General features: G+C 42.7%; 1 protein-coding gene across 6 annotated transcripts in view; it reads right to left on the reverse strand.

Moving 5' to 3' along the window:
- LOC110490257 (dedicator of cytokinesis protein 4) overlaps positions 1-21,236 on the reverse strand; it is a 142,642-nt gene that overhangs the window by 72,664 nt on the left and 48,742 nt on the right. For all 6 annotated transcript variants that reach the window (XM_036944554.1, XM_036944552.1, XM_036944555.1 and 3 more), the window contains exons 8-12: positions 15,758-15,909; positions 4,871-4,952; positions 4,660-4,720; positions 4,311-4,443; positions 3,716-3,804 (exon numbers count right to left, since the gene is read on the reverse strand). In XM_036944554.1, the coding sequence (XP_036800449.1) occupies positions 3,716-3,804; positions 4,311-4,443; positions 4,660-4,720; positions 4,871-4,952; positions 15,758-15,909 (517 nt within the window). The remainder of the gene's footprint in view (positions 1-3,715; positions 3,805-4,310; positions 4,444-4,659; positions 4,721-4,870; positions 4,953-15,757; positions 15,910-21,236) is intronic.

The raw sequence follows: 21,236 nt of genomic DNA on the forward strand, positions 1-21,236 counted from the left end.
AGAAGATGAGCGGAGTCACCTGGCTGCAAGGCCGAGTGGCTCAACTGATTGTCTTATAGTGCGGTGGTATAGTAGCCTGCTGCAGCACAGCAGGACGTGTAAGGGGCTGGAGGTGATATTGAAATGAAGCGGATACACACTGTACAGTAGGAATGGTGGATGGCTTTAAGTACACAGAATTATAGGGGGGGAAAAAATCCAAGTGAAATGTAAATGGGGTTTGTTCTGTAGAAGTCAACATTTCTATCTCTTCAGAATGCCTAATCTGCTTTTATGCACAGCATGCTGTTACTAGAAAATTATTTCAGACGCCGGATTTCCATGGAACTACTTCATATGCACTGTAATTATGTCAAAGTTTTATGCAGAGTCATAATTAATGAACGTGCCCGCTCTCCCCAATGAAGCGAACCGGTTTTGACAGTATTCATCATCAACTACTGTATCAATCCATATTGCATTCATCATTCAGTTTCATTTTTCAGCGGCTGTGAAACAGAAACGGGAAGCCTGATCCAGCGCTCCGTGTGATCGATGATACAATCTGGAAGGTATCCGATGGAAAGAGCCGAAGTCACCGATAAACAACTTAACAGGCCAGAGTCAGAAATCATGTGCAACTGAATATAATTCCACTACAGAGGTGGGCAGGGTCAGCGTGTGGAATGGTGTGGTGTGGTACGCATCTGCACAGACGAGCAGTGTGTGGAACACGCTGACCCCTGATCACCACACCGAGCAGGTGGCTTCAACATCAGGTCAACCTCGAAAAGAGCATATGCAAAGGTCCCATGTCTCTAGCTCATACTCTCTCATTCAATTTAACAGAGATGTAGCTGTGGGTCAGATGAAGTAAACAGACCGTATCCGCCGAGTGTGCAAAACATTAAGAACACCTTCCTAATATCGAGTTACTGACACAAGGAGGAGAAAACCGGAGACTACAACCAACGTGTGTCAAGTTTGAAAGTTTCCCCCAAAAATATTGGTGTCAACTGTTAGGACGAGGAATAACAGCTAGATTAAATCCAACGAAAGCCGCTGCGTGAAGATGCACACAAACATGAGCTGACAATAACAGACTATTTTTCACTGCTGCCATATCTACACTTATACTCATTATAATGCCGTTGTTGCTTTTGTGCTGAGTTTCACTATTTATCCAGGCCACTCGGCGCTAATAATACGGCTTAGGCTACTTTTTCATAATTTGACCTCGTCTCTTTTGAACATGTGTGTTGGTGGTTGGGTTATTGTTATTTTGTCCATATTAGAAAAAGCTAGTACCCCGATCCACTGCATACGCTTTCTGTTTCATCGCTGTAACAATGGCACCCCACAAATAAAAATGTATTGAACCCGTTCACCTGGATTCACCTGGACAGTCTGTGTCATGGAAAGAGCCGCACTCAGTGCAGAAACAGCATGTGAGGTGGGGGCGGCAGGTAGCCTAAGCAGTTAAGAGCGTTGGGCCAGTAACCCAAAGGTTGTTGGGTCGAATCCCGAGCCAGCAAGATGGGGAAATCTGCCGTTACGCCCCCCCTTGAGCAAGGCGGCCCCCAACAACAACAATTGTTCCCCGGGCGTCCATGACGTGGACGATGATACGAGTCATTCATTTACTTAGTGTTGTTTACGCGGTTCCAAATTGTCTGAAAAATTATATTTATAATAACCCTCCTTTTTCCTTGATCTCCTTCGTATTGTTATTATTACTATTATCATTATTAAGATCATCGTTATAATATAAGTAATGTCATTATCATTGGTAGGCGTAGCACAGCAGCCTGGTACAACCACCACTGAGCTGTAGACCTAGGAGCGCATTCTGTTTAGTCTTAATACCGTAACTTACTTAGGTCTGGATTTCAATAGTTATACAGGCTTCTGTATCAACCAGTCATTTATCCGGTCATGTCATCACACAGCATACGAGTCATTCATGATTTGAAATGCTATCATGCATTTTAGCGCTAAAATAAAATAAAGCGACCATTGAATAATTAGCGCAAAACAATAAATAGGCCAAAGTGTTATATTTCAGAAATTGCATTCACGAATAAATGCGACAGGTTTTAGCCTTTGCTGTAATAAAAGTTTTGCAAATATATATATACAGACTCTCTGGTACACTTATACTTTTTTAGTGTTTTTTACATTGTTCCAAACGGTCAAAAAAGATATATTGTAATCTAACAGCACCAGTTTGGCACACACATTACACACGCAGCACATGTTCCTTAGCTTCTTTATCTACAGTATTTTCCACAACTAGTCACGTTTATTCCAAAACATTCCCTCGTTTTCATGTTTATTTGTCATGCCCACTGCATTCATTTTGCTGTTCAGAGTTTGTTATAACCAACTTATTGATGTGATTATGATATGCTATAGGTCGGGACCTGTTGGTCACGTGCATGCGATGCATATAATGTGCCTTGTCAATTATGCAAGGGTTGAGGGAAAAGGGATTTTTTTTCCTAAACAAAATGAGGGATTTCGGTAACATAGCCATTTCTGACCAAAAAGTTATGTTGCAGCTTCAGCAACACGGACAGCGAGATGCACACTGTTGATGTTCTGTGGTGGTCGCTGCAGCAGAGAGAGAGAGACAAGGGGTTCTAGTCACACACAGTCACTCGCTGTCTATTGTTTTTTTAACACAGTGCAGTAGTCTGAGCAGGGCACGGCACAATCAAATCGTTTGCGGCCAGACTCCCTCTAGTCATTTGTGCGTCGTAATTTTTTAATCAAACATTTTGCGTAAAGCATCAGACAATCTCAATGCATATAGTCGATTTGAATAAAAACACACAATGTTGTCTATATCTGGAAAAAATGCCCGTTTAAAAATGTCAGAACAGATGACTCTTGGTCGACTAACTGTCGTTATTAACTCTCAGATGCAGATGTCATGTAAATTCGCCATGGATAGCGCAGTACGCTAAATTACTTTGTCTCAGTCATGGTAATTACTGTGTTGCTGCTGCTCCCTCCACTACTAGATTATTCAAATTCCCCTGAGTTTTGACTGCACCTCACGCAATTACCGCTGGTCTTTCGAGGCGCTGAGGCAGAAATAAGAGCAAACTTGCAGATCTGTCTCTGAGATCAACTCTGTTTATGGCGATTCAAATCCTATAATCCATCCCAGTGGTTTCTATGTGGAGAGGATACAGGCCAGTTAGCTACTGATCTTATGGTTGTAAACATGCTATATAAGAATAGGGCAAGGTAGTTATTGAACTTAGCCGTTGTCGATGCACACGCACGTACCCATGCATGCACAGACAAATACACACACACACACACACACACACAATATATAATTTAGGGCTATTTGAGAAAAAGATTTGTACATATGTTAGAGGCTCCTTCATCGACTTTCTTGCCATCTGATTTACCATTTCCTCTCACAGCCAAAACCTAATGTTCTCCTCATATCCATCAACCTGTTGCTAGGGAGAACTGCAGACGGTCAGTTTCATATGAAGGGGACTGCTATTTATATCAGTTCAATGCATATTGAGCTGTGCAGGCTTCCCGCGGAGCAGCGAGGTACAAGCCCGGCTACGGGGGAACTCTACAGCAGAGAGCTAATCGGCTTGCCATTAAACTCCCATCCATCGCATCTCACGCATTTTCAGTTTGCAGAAATGTAGAGGTATAATGTTTTCGATAGAGGTGAGAAATACAAAGGGAGGTTGTTCCTTACCTGTGTTGGAACCCGATAGGTTGTATCTGGAGTTGACCTTCCTGATGATGTTCTCGTGGATTTGATACCACTCGCTTTCCGTGGTACATCTGGAACACAAAGGCCAAGCATGCATGATTTGGGTCAACAAGATTAGCCCAATAACATTCTTGAACTTTCTAATATAAATCCAATGAAACACAAGGGTAGAGAAGGGTCACGTCTCTGGGCTAAATAGTATCGGCATATTGTCCACCCATTTCAGCCAATACTGTATGTAGGTCAAACCGTTACTGTGTCCATAATGGCTATTTCAATCCCCTCGGCATGCATCTAGAGTGCTTTAATAGTACCCGTGTGTGTGTGTGTGTGTGTGTGTGTGTGTGTGTGTGTGTGTGTGTGTGTGTGAGTGAGTGAGTGAGTGAGTGAGTGAGTGAGTGAGTGAGTGAGTGAGTGAAAACTGGTCAACGGTATCTGCATACTCTGTGCATTTTGCACTAGCTCAGCCAGTATTGCCTCCATCATTATTTCATTGTCTGTGAGAGGGTACAGAAGTTCATTGTGAATTATGGCGTCTGTGTAAAATGCACTTTCGATTTGATGGAAGGTGACTCACGCGTAAACCTTCAGTAGGTGGTCGTCTTTAGAGTCTGCCGTGAGGAGGTCTGCGATACTGACCACAGCACAGCCGAAGGGCCGTCTGTACTGGATACTACACAGGTTCTTCTTCTCCCCAGCACCCATCCGCCCTGCAACCAACACAACGACAACACAGTCAATGTCTGTACATCAACGCTCTGTAGTTACTATATTAGAGTGTGTTACCACTATACTATAATTACTGCAATACATAATACTATGTTATTACTGTGTTTGAGCTGTGTTTATTTATTTTTTATGTATGCACTATAAATGTAGTGTGTGACTAACTAAGGGGGTGGATGGGGGGGACACTGGAATCTTACCAATTCTCATTATGTGAACAACAATGTAGACGTCTTTTCTGAGATCGCTGCTCCCCAAATCCTGAAGAGAGAAAAAAAAACATACATTTTTAATCAAAGGGTCATGGTAGAATCCTCAACACAATAACAGACAAAGCGTCATGTGCCATACTTCTACTACTTCTAGAACCTTCTAGGGTGCATAGAAGACACAGTGAAGTTCAGTGCTCACCACAAAGAGGGTGCATTGTCTCTCGGTCTTCTCCGGCGACTTGGGCACTCCGTTCTTATTCAGTCTGACAAAGAACCGTTCACTGGAGGAGGAGAAAAGAGGAGAAAAGAGGAGTGGAAGAGAGGTTATTCACTGTCACGCCATGAATAAAATACATGTTGGGGATGACCGTAAACATGACAGAGGAGGGAAGATGGCTAAAACAACAAGCTAGCTACTAGATGTGGTCTCCCACACGAGAGTAGTGTACTAGAGTACAAGCAGATGTAGAATACTAGTAGTGTACTAGAGTACAAGCAGATGTAGAATACTAGTAGTGTACTAGAGTACAAGCAGATGTAGAGTACTAGTAGTGTACCACAGTACAAGCAGATGTAGAGTTCTAGTCTACAAGAGTACAACAAGAGGTAACCCAGAGGTAAGCTCCTCCATATTCACAGAGAGTGCGAGCCCTAGGGCAAAATAAGAGGAGGAGAGGAAGAAGGAGAAGAAAAAAAAAAGAAGGAGAAGAAGGAAAAAAAAGATGAAGAATTAATGCCATAGCGCCATGACGAGATTGTACCCAACATATCTGGCAACACAGACAAAATATGCTTCAATTCTATATCGGACATCGCAAGACAATCATGCTTCCTTTCTATGAAACTAGATTAAATATTCATAGAATTTTGCAAATTCTTCAGGAGAGATACTAACCCAGTTCTTGGACTGTCAACCAAAGGAAAGGAAAGTGAGTAAGTGTAGATTAGAACGAACAAAGAAAAGTGTCTTGCAATAACATTGGGGATACACTGCGATGTTGGATGTTATTGTAATTTTGTAGTATGGCAAGGAGATGAAGGGGGAATTCATAAAAACTGTATAGATCATGGAAGAAAAGCAGTGAAATGGCAAACATCGCAATATACACCTGCATATGAAAACCACACCTGTTACAAAGTGACAGAAAGCTAAACCACACACAAACCGAAACTGGATACATTGTAAACGCAGGTCCAACATAGAAAAACTTGTTTTTGCAGCAATATTTTTTGGGGAAATAACCTAACGTGGTGAGTGATGAACATGAATCTCATGACGCAAGTGGCGCTATGCAGACAAATACACCCACATGAAATGTCTAGTTTGACCAGCTGTTTTCAGCAACTGATATGTTTTTTATTTGGCTGTCATATCGCCAGGTTTGCTAGCAACAAACTATTTAGCTAGCTTCTAGCCTAGTGTTTGATGTGCAATGTGGTGTCCTGACGAGAAGGCACTTTGCCAGACAAAATTGGGCATCATCACCTCATTGTTATGGAAGTAACCAAATGAATGTCAATAGAAAACAGCTTAAACAAACACAAATGCAGCTAATTTGCTGTTATTCTGGCTGCAGAGGTCGTGACTGTGTTAGCCGCAACAAATTGGCTAGCTTGTGGCAGTCTCTATGGGGGTGCCACAGGGTTCAATTCTCGGGCAGACTCTCTTCTCTGTATACTAACATCCAGACGAGCTTCAATGCCATACAACTCTCCTTCCGTGGCCTCCAACTGCTCTTAAATGCAAGAAAAACTAAATGCATGCTCTCAAACCGATCACTGCCCGCACCTGCCCACCCGTCCAGCGTCACTACTCTGGACGGTTCTGACTTAGAAGATGTGAACAACAACAAATACCTTGGTGTCTCATTAGACCGTAAACTCCTTCCAGATTCACATAAAACATCTCCAATCCAAAATTAAATCTAGAATCGGCTTCCTATTTTGCAACAAAGCATCCTCCACTCATGCTGCCAAACATACCCTCGTAAAACTGACTATCCTAACGATCCTCAACTTCGGCGATGTCATTTACAAAATAGCCTCCAACACTCTACTCAACAAATGGGATGCAGGCTGTCACAGTGCCATCCGTTTTGTCACCAAAGCCCCTTATACTACCCAACACTGCGACCTGTACGCTCTCGTTGGCTGGCCCTCGCTTCATATTCGTCACCAAACCCACTGGCTCCAGGTCATCAATAAGTCTTTGCTAGGTCAAGTCCCGCCTTATCTCAGTTCACTGGTTACCATAGCAGCACCCACCCACAGCACGCGCTCCAGCAGGTATATTTCACTGGTCACCCCCAAAGCCAATTCCTCCTTTGGCCGCCTTTCCTTCCAGTTCTCTGCTGCCAATGTCTGGAACGAAATGCAAAAATCACTGAAGCTGGAGACTCATATCTCCCTCACTAACTTCAAGCACCAGCTGTCAGAGCAGCTCACGGATCACTGCACCTGTACATAGCCCATCTGTAAATAGCCCATCCAACCACCTCATCCCCATACTGTATTTATTTATTTATTTTTGCTCCTTTGCACCCCAGTATCTCTACTTGCACATTCATCTTCTGCACACCTATCACTCCAGTGTTTAATTGCTATATCGTAATTACCTCACCACCATGGCCTATTGATTGCCTTACCTCCCTTATCTTACCTCATTTGCACACACTGTATATAGTAGGTGTATATGGTCGACCGATTCATCGGAATGGCTGATTAATTAGGGCCGATTTCAAGTTTTCGTAACAATCGGAAATCGGTTTTTGGACACCGATTTGGCCGATTTAAAAAATGTTTTACACCTTTATTTAATCTTTATTTAACTAGACAAGTCAGTTAAGAGCACATTCTTACTTTCAATGACTGCCTAGAAACCGTGGGTTAACTGCCTCGTTCAGGGGCAGAACGACAGACTTTTACCTTGTCAGCTCGGGGGATTCAATCTTGCAACCTTACAGTTAACTAATCCAACGCTCTAACCACCTGATTACATTGCACTCCACGAGGAGCCTGCCTGTTACGCAAATGCAGTAAGCCAAGGTAAGTTGCTAGCTAGCATTAAACTTATCTTATAAAAAAACAATCAATCAATCATAATCACTAGTTAACTACACATGGTTGATGATATTACTAGTGTGTCTGGCTCCATATAATCGATGCGGTGTGTATCGTTGCTCCAATGTGTACCTAAACATTAATGCCTTTCTTAAAATCAATACACAGAAGTATATATTTTTAAAACCTGCATATTTAGCTAAAAGAAATCCAGGTTAGCAGGCAATATTAACCAGGTGAAATTGTGTCACTTCTCTTGCGTTCATTGCATGCAGAGTCAGTGTATATGCAACAGTTTGGGCAGCCTAATTTGCCAGAACTTTACGTAATTATGACATAACATTGAAGGTTGTGCAATGTAACAGGAATATTTACTTATGGATGCCACCCGTTAGATAAAATACAGACCGGTTCCGTATTTCACTGAAAGAATAAATGTCTTGTTTACGAAGATGAAAGTTTCCAGATTCGGCCATATTAATGACTGTGTGTTATCATGTTATAACTAAGTCTATGATATGATAGAGCAGTCTGACTGAGCGATGGTAGGCAGCAGCAGGCTCGTAAGCATTCATTCAAACAGCACTTTCGTGCGTTTGCCAGCAGATGTGTATGACTTCAAGCCTATCAACTCCCGAGATTAGGCTGGTGTAACCGATGTGAAATGGCTGGCTAATTAGCGGGGTGCGCACTAATAGCGTTTCAAACGTCACTCGCTCTGAGCCTTGGAGTAGTTGTTCCCCGCGGCTTTTGTAGAGCGATGGGTAACGCTGCTTCGAGGGTGGCTGTTGTCGTTGTGTTCCTGGTTCGAGTCCAGGTAGGCTTGAGGAGAGGGACGGAAGCTATACTGTTACACTGGCAATACTAAAGTGCCTATAAGAACATCCAATAGTCAAAGGTTAATGAAATACAAATGGTATAGAGAGAAATACTCCTATAATTCCTATAATAACTACAACCTAAAACTTCTTAAATGGGAATATTGAAGACTCATGTTAAAAGGAACCACCAGCTTTCATATGTTCTCATGTTCTGAGCAAGGAACTTAAACCTTAGCTTTCTTACATGGCACATATTGCACTTTTACTTTCTTCTCCAACACTTTGTTTTTGCATTATTTAAACCAAATTGAACATGTTTCATTATTTATTTGAGACTAAATAGATTTTTATTGATGTATTATATCAAGTTAAAATAAGTGTTCATTCAGTATTGTTGTAATTGTCATTATTACAAATAAATAAAAACGGCCGATTAATTGGTATCGGCTTTTTTTGGTCCTCCAATAATCGTTATCGGCGTTGAAAAATCACAAAATCGGTCAAACCTCTAGTATATAGACTTTTTTTCTACTGTATTATTGAATGTATGTTTGTTTATTCCATGTGTAACTCTGTGTTGTTTGTGTCGAACTGCTTTGCTTTATCTTGGCCAGGTCGCAGTTGTAAATGAGAACTTGTTCTCAACTAGCCTACCCAGCTAAATAAAGGTGAAATATATATATATGTGTATTTTTTAAATAAGAAAGTTGTCAGCGAGCATGGCTCGCGTCCTTAAATATAGAACTAATGGTCGCGTCCTTAAATATAGAACTAATGGTTGACGCGACCATTAGTTCTATATTTAACGACGCGACCATTAGTTCTATTTTTAACGACGCGACCATTAGTTCTATTTTTAACGACGCGACCATTAGTTCTATATTTAAGGACGCGACCATTAGTTCTATATTTAAGGACGCGACCATTAGTTCTATATTTAAGGACGCGACCATTAGTTCTATATTTAAGGACGCGACCATTAGTTCTATATTTAAGGACGCGACCATTAGTTCTATTTTTAAGGACGCGACCATTAGTTCTATATTTAAGGACGCGACCATTCGTTCTATATTTAAGGACGCGACCATTAGTTCTATTTTTAAGGACGCGACCATTAGTTCTATATTTAAGGACGCGACCATTAGTTCTATTTTTAAGGACGCGACCATTAGTTCTATATTTAAGGACGCGACCATTAGTTCTATATTTAAGGACGCGACCATTCGTTCTATATTTAAGGACGCGACCATTAGTTCTATAGCAGCCAGACGATGATGCAAAGTAAAATACTAGCGGTTACTGTAAACAACAATTATTTCTAATAATTTTAACAGCATCTATAATTTATGTTTCTAGATAGCAACACAAGTCACATCATGGTCGCGTCGTTAAATATAGAACTAATGGTCGCGTCCTTAAAAATAGAACTAATGGTCGCGTCCTTAAATATAGAACTAATGGTCGCGTCCTTAAAAATAGAACTAATGGTCGCGTCCTTAAAAATATAACTAATGGTCGCGTCCTTAAATATAGAACTAATGGTCGCGTCCTTAAATATAGAACTAATGGTCGCGTCCTTAAATATAGAACTAATGGTCGCGTCCTTAAAAATAGAACTAATGGTCGCGTCCTTAAAAATAGAACTAATGGTCGCGTCCTTAAAAATAGAACTAATGGTCGCGTCCTTAAAAATAGAACTAATGGTCGCGTCCTTAAATATAGAACTAATGGTCGCGTCCTTAAATATAGAACTAATGGTCGCGTCCTTAAATATAGAACTAATGGTCGCGTCCTTAAATATAGAACTAATGGTCGCGTCCTTAAAAATAGAACTAATGGTCGCGTCCTTAAATATAGAACTAATGGTCGCGTCCTTAAATATAGAACTAATGGTCGCGTCCTTAAAAATAGAACTAATGGTCGCGTCCTTAAATATAGAACTAATGGTCGCGTCCTTAAATATAGAACTAATGGTCGCGTCCTTAAATATAGAACTAATGGTCGCGTCCTTGAATATAGAACTAATGGTCGCGTCCTTAAATATAGAACTAATGGTCGCGTCCTTAAATATAGAACTAATGGTCGCGTCCTTGAATATAGAACTAATGGTTGCGTCCTTAAATATAGAACTAATGGTCGCGTCCTTAAATCTAGAACTAATGGAACTTGTGACTGGGTTGCATCTCTTTTTTTTCGAGGAGTAAACGTCTGTTTTAATATAGTTCTCTCTGGTAACTGTGGTATAAACGGGATAAATCCCTCCGTCTCGTACACTACCCTCCGCCTTGTCCCGCTGAGTCGTCCAGTATTTCCAAGGTAATGTACAGAACGTCAGCGTTTATCCCTTGCATAATAAACTTCTGACTTGTGTTGCTATCTAGAAACATAAATTATAGATGCTGTTAAAATTATTAGAAATAATTGTTGTTTACAGTAACCGCTAGTATTTTACTTTGCATCATCGTCTGGCTGCAAAACAGTTGACCACAAGCCACATTATTTGAATATGTAAATACTGAGTATATGCAAACTCAGAAAAATCTATAGAATGTGCATTTAACCTACTGCAGCATAACACAACTAAACTCAGATGCTCCCATGCTGAAAGGATAGGGAGGAGAGTGACTGTCAGACAGAGGACACACCACACCATCCCCTGCCGTGTTTGTCCCATCCTACTGCCAACGGCCAGCTAATCCCGTTAGGTGACTTTCACAGCCCTCACATAAGCAGAGAGAGAGAGAGTCTTGTAATGCTGGGACAGCAAGCCAACTCCAACTTCGCTGCTACAGCTATAGCATTACATGGACCGTTAGCTAGCTAGCCTGTTAATTCAGCAAGCCAACAAGATGATGGACAGATTCCTATGCATTAAGCATGGGAGTCACACACACACGCACACTCCAATCTCTAATTAACACTACATTTTTGAAACCTCATCCTCCAATTACCAGCCGCCCCAGTGCATACAGGTCCCTGAGCCCCCCGACACACACACACAGCTGCAAGGCTGCTGATCCGGTGGCTTCAGACCACTAGCAGGCCCCTAGTGGGACCATATCACTGCCTATCAGCAGGTTCATTTAAATATCATGAATGGCTTCCCTCTCCCTCCATCCCTCTCCCTCTCATCACATAGTCCATCTGCGGTCCTCAGGGCATTTGTAATTTCCTCCCCTGGTATCGATGATTGCGTTAGGAAAGAGATTCAGACATGAGCGTGGGCCAGAATGACCTGGCTGGTGCAGTGTTGATGACTGGCTAAGTTAACCATGCTATACAGACAGTCTCCAGGGGAAGAGGAGACAGGATATCACTCCACAATGGGCTGTCTGAATCAGTCTGAGGGACTATCGTACAATATGGCCTACACAAACACTCACAGACAAACAGAGAGTGTGTCACATAGAGGAGTGTGTGTCTCATAGAGGAGTGTGTGTCTCATAGAAGAGTGTGTCACATAGAGGACTGTGTCTCATAGAGGAGTGTGTCGCATAGAGGAGTGTGTGTCACAGAGGAGTGTGTGTCTCAGAGAGGAGTGTGTCTCAGAGGAGTGTGTCTCAGAGGAGTGTGTCTCAGAGAGGAGTGTGTCTCAGAGAGGAGTGTGTCTCAGAGAGGAGTGTGTCTCAGAGAGGAGTGTGTCTCATAGAGGAGTGTGTCTCATAGAGGAGTGTGTCTCAGAGAGGAGTGTGTCTCAGAGAGGAGTGTGTCTCAGAGAGGAGTGTGTCTCAGAGAGGAGTGTGTCTCAGAGAGGAGTGTGTCTCAGAGAGGAGTGTGTCTCAGAGAGGAGTGTGTCTCAGAGAGGAGTGTGTCTCAGAGAGGAGTGTGTCTCAGAGAGGAGTGTGTCGGAGTGTGTCTCAGAGAGGAGTGTGTCTCAGAGAGGAGTGTGTCTCAGAGAGGAGTGTGTCTCAGAGAGGAGTGTGTCTCAGAGAGGAGTGTGTCTCAGAGAGGAGTGTGTCTCAGAGAGGAGTGTGTCTCAGAGAGGAGTGTGTCTCAGAGAGGAGTGTGTCTCATAGAGGAGTGTGTCTCAGAGAGGAGTGTGTCTCATAGAGGAGTGCGTCTCATAGAGGAGTGCGTCTCATAGAGGGGTGCGTCTCATAGAGGGGTGCGGCTCATAGAGGGGTGCGGCTCATAGAGGAGTGTGTCTCAGAGGAGTGTGTCTCAGAGAGGAGTGTGTCTCAGAGAGGAGTGTGTCTCAGAGAGGAGTGTGTCTCAGAGAGGTGTGTGTCTCAGAGAGGTGTGTGTCACATAGAGGAGTGTGTCACATAGAGGAGTGTGTCTCATAGAGGAGTGTGTCTCATAGAGGAGTGTGTCTCAGAGAGGAGTGTGTCTCAGAGAGGAGTGTGTCTCAGAGAGGAGTGTGTCTCAGAGAGGAGTGTGTCTCAGAGAGGAGTGTGTCTCAGAGGAGTGTGTCTCATAGAGGAGTGTGTCTCATAGAGGAGTGTGTCTCATAGAGGAGTGTGTCTCATAGAGGAGTGTTTCACAGAGGAGTGTGTCTCATTGGGTCTGTGACACACACTCCTCTATGAGACACACTCCTCTATGAGACACACTCCTCTATGAGACACACTCCTCTATGAGACACACTCCTCTATGAGACACACTCCTCTGACACATTAAAAAAAGTATCACCAATTCCAAGCGTACCAATCAACATCCAAGCCATCAGTGAATGTGTCCCCACTACACCATCTGTGACAACTCTCATTAGACTGCTGTTGTTCTACTGGCTGCTCTAACAATAGATGATCGTTTAGACAGCAGCTAGTGCCCCATCTCCACTCATCCATCCATCCCTAGTCTTGTTAAATCTGACCGGAGCGCGGAAGAGGAGAGGGTACCCATTAGTTTCTATGACAGCAGAGAGACAGGGGCTTGACTGAATGTTGGTAGACCTGCGAAGTAGAGAAAGAGAGTACAGTGTCTGAGTGTCATCCACTCTTCAGAGGGGTTGTAGTTGTGTGTGTGTGTGTGTGTGTGTGTCCATGCTAGGGTCATTAGATATAACACACATGCCATGTCTGACTCTGAATAAGTGCTTCTGCTGAGCTGGTGGTACTGGCATGGCTTCTCTTTCCTCTAACTGTGGTTGAGAAAGAGCAGGTCGGACCCCCATCTGGCTCCAGTCTCACCCCGGACCAACAACACCATCAGGACTAATTAACTGGCTGTCAGCCAGGTAGAGAAAACAGCCTGGGAACTGACAAAAAGTCCACATCCCAAATGGCACCCTACTACTTTTGACCAGAGCCCTACGTCAAAAGTAGCGTGTGCCATTTGGGATGCAGGCAGATTCCCCTTCAAGACAACATAGGTGGAAGGAAAATAAACTCAGCGGACACTCAGAGCTCCCAGACAACGGAGGAACACTTGGCAGACAGCTGAACAGCCCTCCCCAGCCAGAGAAAGAGAGAAAAAGAGAGGGGGAGAAAGTCATTAGTTAAGACGAGATAAGATAAAATGCTGCTTGCAAAGAGAAACTCATTCATTTAACGTGACAAGTTGGCAGGGATGAGTTCTCTCATGTCTCTGGGCTAGAAGATGCACAATTCTGTCAAGTCTATACCAAGGTGAGAGTCATATAAATTATATCGTCAGAATCGTTTGAAGGACTATGTTTTGTGGGGGGGGTATTATGTCTATATTTGTCAAGGAACTGTGCAACAGCTATGAAATAGTTCTAAGCACGCTTCTTAAAACATTTCAAACGGCATATTATTACAATGAAGGACCGATTATCTGGCACAGGTACTTAGTGGCAAGCTTTTTAAAAGAAAGCGAGAGAGAGAGAGCTGGTTGGAGCGAAAATTATATACTCTGCGATCAAGTTGCTCGCTGGGAAAGTGAAAAAAAGAAATGGCCTTCATTATCATGGACTTCAGAGCCGTGAGTTACAGAGCCAAGAGAACAAACTTAAATAGGCCCCTTTTTTTTTAAAGTGAGTCCCACTGGCACTCTGTGCAGGTAGCTATTTTATTCACAACGTGCTCTGCTCTTATTCCCCTGTGCACACTCTCGACGTTCAGGCACACCAAAAAAAACACGCCATCAACACAAGTATGGAGCAGGGAAGGTAAAAATAGATGTTCTCTCGTGTGATATTAGTCACAGCAACACACAAATGGGGAGAAGTGTAGTGACTAACTAACTATAGGTTGAAAAGATTCCGGGGAGGATAAAACACGACACAGCAACATCCGTTGACAATTATCTGGACAACCAACTCTGCAACGAATTCTAGGACTTCAGTCTACCGATGCCAACGAATAACTGTGTTACTAGTAATAGTTGACTAGATACACTTGGCTTCTCGTCCCTGTTGTACATGCTGAAACATTCATCCCATCACTGTCGGCCTAGTTCCTGTCATGTTAGCCAACAGGGTACAGACATCAGACACTGTCGTACAGAAAGAGGGCGCTTGAGCCTCTATTCACATTTCCTTTTCTGTTTTGAACAATGGATTCATTTGCGAGTTGAAATGGAATTCCGGCGCTTTGACTCCCAACACTCAACTCTATAGAGGAAACAGTGACGTTAATTCACACCAACATTCTCACCAACGCTATGAGTGTGTGTGTGGTGTTCCTTCCCAAAAAACCACCCGTGTGCCTCCCTCATAACTACTACCACCAGCCATGGCCGACCCCAAACCAACCCAGTGACGTGGCTTCGAGACAGACGTGTGTTTACAGCCAGATGAAAGGAACATGGCCTTACCCACCTCAACTATGCCACCAGTTAACGGCTCATTGTGACGCAGCGTTACAGTCCAGGAGGATTAGCTACAAGTGTGTTAGCCTCAATGGAGGTCAAGGGAAAAACAACAGATAAACTGGTTGCTACTGTAGATGCCAGAACTGGTTCAAAATGTAATCCCATTGTTGGTTGTAAAGAAACCCAACACAAGGTGAACAGTCAATCCTGTTCACTTCAAAGCCACACCATGAGACCCTACTTACCCACCTACTTAAATATATAATGCAATACAATAAAACACAAATGTGTTCATCCCTTTCAATTTGATTTGTGGCAGTCGCCAGTGGATGTAAGACACACTATAATTTACACTTTGAGCACACACTTGGAAAAGTCAGCAACATATCGATAGGAGCATATCGCTGAGAATGCATGCCCAATACAGTGTTTCATTCGGAGTAGTATACCCGTGTAGAACATACAGTTACAGCGGTTGCACCGTTTACCTGAGTGGCCTGTTCTCCCTGCCGTCGTAGATGTGGAAGAACACCTCCAGCTCCTCTCCCAGGTTGGAGCTCATCAGGCTCTTCATGTGGACGAAGAGGTGGTGCGTGCTGGCCGGCACCGGAGTCTCCTTCTTACGGTGACGGTGCTCCATCTGTGGTGTGGGCAAACAGGATCAGAGATCATCTGGACGGTGCAAAAACACCAGTCTAGTCTAGTGGCGCTTTATCGTCAAAGGATCAGAAATGTCAAAGCCCTGATGGACATCAGTCGGCGCAAACACGGGTCTAGTGGTGGTTTATCATCTGAACTAGGGGAGTCATGAAGACCGTAAGCTAACGCTCTGTGATGTGTGCACACAGGATTAGACATGTCAAAACCCTGGATGGTCATCGGCTTGTGCAAACACACCGGTGGTTTAGTACCCGGAGGTGTTTTACTATTGTATGTAACAGCCTTAACATTGGCTCTGAGTGCAGAGATTATCCCATGAACACAATTTAAATCACTTGCCCTTTTTCAATGAACTGATTTATTCAGCTTTGACATTCATGAAATATTGAACGATCTAATTTGACTTGAATTAAACGCTTCAAAAGGGGACCTAGCTCTGTGAAAATAAAAGGCGGCATTGGCTTTTAAGCTGTTCTGTCTACTCTGGCGTTTGCCTTTCATTTCAGGAGAGGAAAGCGCTTTATATCTGGTTGAGTAGAGCAGGTAAAGGGGGAGAGGGGATTCAGACGCACTACAGGTGAAATGTTTGGGGTCACTTACAAATGTCCTTGTTTTTGAAAGAAAAGCAAATTTTATTATCCATTAAAATAACATCAAATTGATCAGAAATACAGTGTAGACATTGTTAATGTTGTAAATGACTACTGAAGCTGTAAACGGCAGATTTTTTTAGGGAATATCTACATAGGCGTACAGAGGCACATTATCGGCACTCCTGTGTTCCATTGGCACGTTGGGTTAGCTAATCTAAGTTTATAATGTAAAAGGCTAATTGATCATTAGAAAACCCTTTTGCAATTATGTTAGCACAGCTGATAACTGTTGTACTGATTAAATAAGCAATAAAACTGTCCGTCTTTAGACTAGTTGAGTATCTGGCGCATCAGCATTTATGGGTTCGATTACAGGCTCAAAATGGCCAGAAACAAAGACTTTTCTTCTGAAACTCGTCAGTCTATTCTTGTTCTGAGAAATGAAGACTATTCCATGCAATACATTTTCAAGAAACTGAAATCTCATACAATGCTGTGTACTCCTCTCTTCACAGAACAGCACAAACTGGCCAGAATAGAAAGAGGAGCGGGAGGCCCCGGTGTACATCTGAGCAAGAGGACAAGTACATTAGAGTGTCTAGTTTGAGAAACAAACACTTCAAAAGTCCTCAACTGGCAGCTTCATTAAATAGTACCCGCAAAACACCAGTCTCAACGTCAGCAGTGAAGAGGCGACTCTGGGATGCTGGCCTTCTAGGCAGAGTTGCAAAGAAAAAGCCATATCTCAGACTGGCCAATAAAAATTAAACATTAAGATGGACAAAAGAACACAGACACTGGACAGAGGAAGGTTGTGTGCTATGGGCAGACAAATAGCCTAGTGGCAGGGGAGCCTAATGGTTAGAGCGTTGGACTAGTAACCGGAAGGTTGCAAGTTCAAACCCCCGAGCTGACAAGGTACAAATCTGTCGTTCTGCCCCTGAACAGGCAGTTAACCCACTGTTCCTAGGCCGTCATTGTAAATAAGAATTTGTTCTTAACTGACTTGCCTAGTTAAATAAAGGTTTAAAAAAAAAAATACAAAAAACAATCTACGTTTGAGGTGTTCGGATCACATTAGAGAGACGCAGAAAAAATGAAAATATGCTGGAGGAGTGAATGCGATGGTCTGGGGGTGCTTTGGTGGTGGTAAAGTGGGAGATTTGCACAGGGTAAAAGGGATCTTGAAGAAGGAAAGCTACCACTCCATTTTGCAACGCCATGCCATACCCTGTGGACGGCGCTTAATTGGAGCCAGTTTCCTCCTATAACAGGACAATGACCCAAAGCACAGCTCCAAACTATATAAGAACTATTTAGGGATGAAGCAGTCAACTGGTATTCTGTCAATAATGGAGTGGCCAGCACAGTCACCGGATCTCAACCCTATTGAGCTGTTGTGTGAGCAGCTTGACCTTATGGTACGCAAGAAGTGCCATCAAGCCAATACAAATTGTGGGAGGTACTGCAGGAAGCATGGGGTGAAATCTCTTCAGAGTACCTCAACAAATTGTCAACTTGAGTGCCAAAGGTCAGCAAGGCTGTAATTACTGAAAATGGAGGATTCTCTGACAAAAGCAAAGTTTGAAGGACAAAATTATTATTTCAATTAAAAATCATTATTTATAACCTCGTCAATGTCTTGACTATATTTCCTATTCATTTTGTAACTCGTTTCATGTATGTTTTCATGGAAAACAAGGACATTTCTAAGTGACCCCAAACTATTGAACGGTAGTGTATATAGTAAAATATATTCTGCATTTTCACCCTTTTATTCCAATACCCATTAAAGGGGCAATCAGCAGTTGCAGCATCCATTTTTTTTTACATATAAATGAATGATATGTACCCATTGATTCTCGAAGAATGTAAGGTATAAATGCCTCATGAGTTAGTTCAACTGTCACACCCCCATCAGAACACTTGTTTAACTCCAATGTTTGTAAACAAAAATAATTTTGATATCACGGATGGTCAGTCCCTCCATCCATAAGATAATTTCTCCTGACCCATCCCTCAACTTTTTATCAAAACAGTGGCGGGCTAAAAATGCTTTTTTAATTGTTTCAACTGCCGATTGGCCCTTTAAGTGAAGCTGTGGAAAAACCATGCCTATTATTTTCCTAGAAATGTGTTAAGCATTCCATTTAATTCCAGAGGTTGCACGTTCACAGCACGCTTCCCTAATAGTCGCCCAAATCTAATTTGTTTCAGTTAATATGCTGCCCTCTTTGTAGAAAAAAAAACTGATGATCGGTCCAACACACACACGCATGAGGAAATGAATAAACACACACACACACACACACACACACATACACACACACACACACACACAAATGCCATTTACACCTTTATAGGAAGAATGTCACAACACAGAGTGCTTCGAAGGAATTATATTTATTTCATTTGTGCACACACACACACACACACACACACACACACACACAGATAGAATGAACAGTAGCACAATGTACCCAAAGCATCAAGTCTTATGCCCTCTTAAGCACGGTATAATAATGTATCAACTCAACCAGATCTACAGTACATCTCTACATTATTATCTGACGCAGCAGTGTCTGGGGGTTGTACTTTAAAGGCGCCCGCATGCTTCCCAGTCAAAACAGTTTGGAAGAGACTGTGCATATACTACGACAACATTTTGTGACGTTTTGGTTTGTTTTGGACTTTGGTAAGGGTTGTTCGGGCACACAAAATGTTTTCTTGAGGCAAGCTGAACTTGGTAGCTGAAGTCTACGCCTCTTCTTCGGTGATTGGTCAACAGTAGGGATTCTTCAGCAAAGTCTTTGTTGTCATTCAACGACAGATAACTAGTTTATGATTTTTTTATTTATTTAGAAATACTGCATCAAACATCTTAGTTAGATGTAAAGTTGCGCAACAAAGATCTCCTCGGCAAACAATGTAAAAAAGAAAGACAGATTTCTTGAGTTACATTCCGACTATTTTGAGGAAGTGTATACTAGCGACGGCATCTCAAATTGGACATGCAGCACAATTCCCACTTTTCAAACAAATGTCTGTTAAGGTAGTATGCGAGCACACTCGTTCAGTTAGCCAACTTCGTCCCCCCGCCAGCCGAACTGAAGCATGCGGAAGCCTTAATAAAGAGTATTCACAGCTCACTGCACAAGTCTGCATAAACTGAGGACAGAAAAAGACTGAGCTCTCATCTTCCTTAGTCACTGTCTGTGTTGTTGCCCAGTACAAGGACAAAAGAAGAACCGGTGGCTAACAACTTAACATCGAGCCAGGTCCCAATCCAAGTCTTCCTTGCACTCCCGCATGCACCCACTCACTCACTCATTCCACCAGATGGCTGCTATAGACACTGCCAAAGGGAGAGGACTAATAGAGGTGGAGAAGAGGCGGAAAGAGGGATGAAGGAGGAGAGGAAAGGGCACCAGCAGGCATTGAGACATTATGTTTTCTGCGGCTCGTGTAAACAGGGTTAATCGGCCAGTTTAGTTTCATCTGGAATGAATAGGCTTGTGTGACAACCGATAGAGAAGAAAGCTGCTCGTGAAATGCTGTCTCAACTATACAGTACGTTAAGCAACCGAGGGGAGACTGTCTTATGTGACTGTTTCTGCCTCACTTAATACGGGAGGGGAAGTAGTATAGTGGAGTATTATAAGTTAACAAACTGTTCCAATATTGTTCACATAATATATTTCACAATTATGCCATTGAGCAAATGCTTTTATCCAAAGCGACTTAAAGTCATGAATGCATACAGTTTTTACGTGTGGGTGGTTTTTGGAATCGAACTCACTATCCAGCTGCTACAGAGGACCAGGTTCACCATGTAACATTTTCCAGTAAGTAGCATGAAAAAAAGAAACAAGTATTGTAACAGTCTAATAGTCCCTGGGCTTTAGAGAGAGAGTTAAATACAGCCTACTGAGATTCTTAAGAGATCACATAATCAAGGCTACAGTATATAAGGATCCTTCCATTATGCCTTTATCACATGAAACGTGTGGCAAAGGACAATTCGAAAAGAAAATATCTGCTTCAGGTCGGCACAATAGTGTGAAACGGGTTACTCTCCACATGCCATCTCCATGTATGCTAGTGCTAATTGGGAGACAGTATGTTGACCTAGATAAACCTGAACTATCCATCACCACTGTTCAGTACCACTGACAGTGTAGTGAGCCCTACTGTCCCTCCTCTGCTCTGGGCTCTCTGACCTGGGCTCTCTGACCTACAGCTCAGTGGTCCTAAACACACATCTGAATTACTGGAAGAGAGGTTGGCACAATACAGTAGAATAAATGGTGCTTTTTAAAATCACCAAGACTGGGTCCCAATAAAGTAATAATATATATGAATATACCATTTAGCAGACGCTTTTATCCAAAGTGTCTTACAGTCACGCGGGCATACATTTTACACACGGGTGGTCCTGGGAATCCAACCAAGCGCCATGCTCCGCGGAGTATTCTTGAATAAATAATTTAGCCAAACACTCATGCTCTGACAAAATCCTTTGTGCTTTTGTTGGCCAAGTGCACCCTGGTATCTTTCTCTAATCCTCACTGTAAAAACAGGAACGGCACTGTTGTTCATCTGAAGTGCTTTTTCTGAGTGGTATGATCCAAAATGACGCTTTGGTTCGTTCACCATATTCTACTCAATTTATGTCTGAAATCAAATAACGAATTTGCCGGATCACTATCAGTTT

The sequence above is a fragment of the Oncorhynchus mykiss genome, chromosome 15 (genome assembly GCF_013265735.2).
Source record: "Oncorhynchus mykiss isolate Arlee chromosome 15, USDA_OmykA_1.1, whole genome shotgun sequence".
Taxonomy (NCBI): domain Eukaryota; kingdom Metazoa; phylum Chordata; class Actinopteri; order Salmoniformes; family Salmonidae; genus Oncorhynchus; species Oncorhynchus mykiss.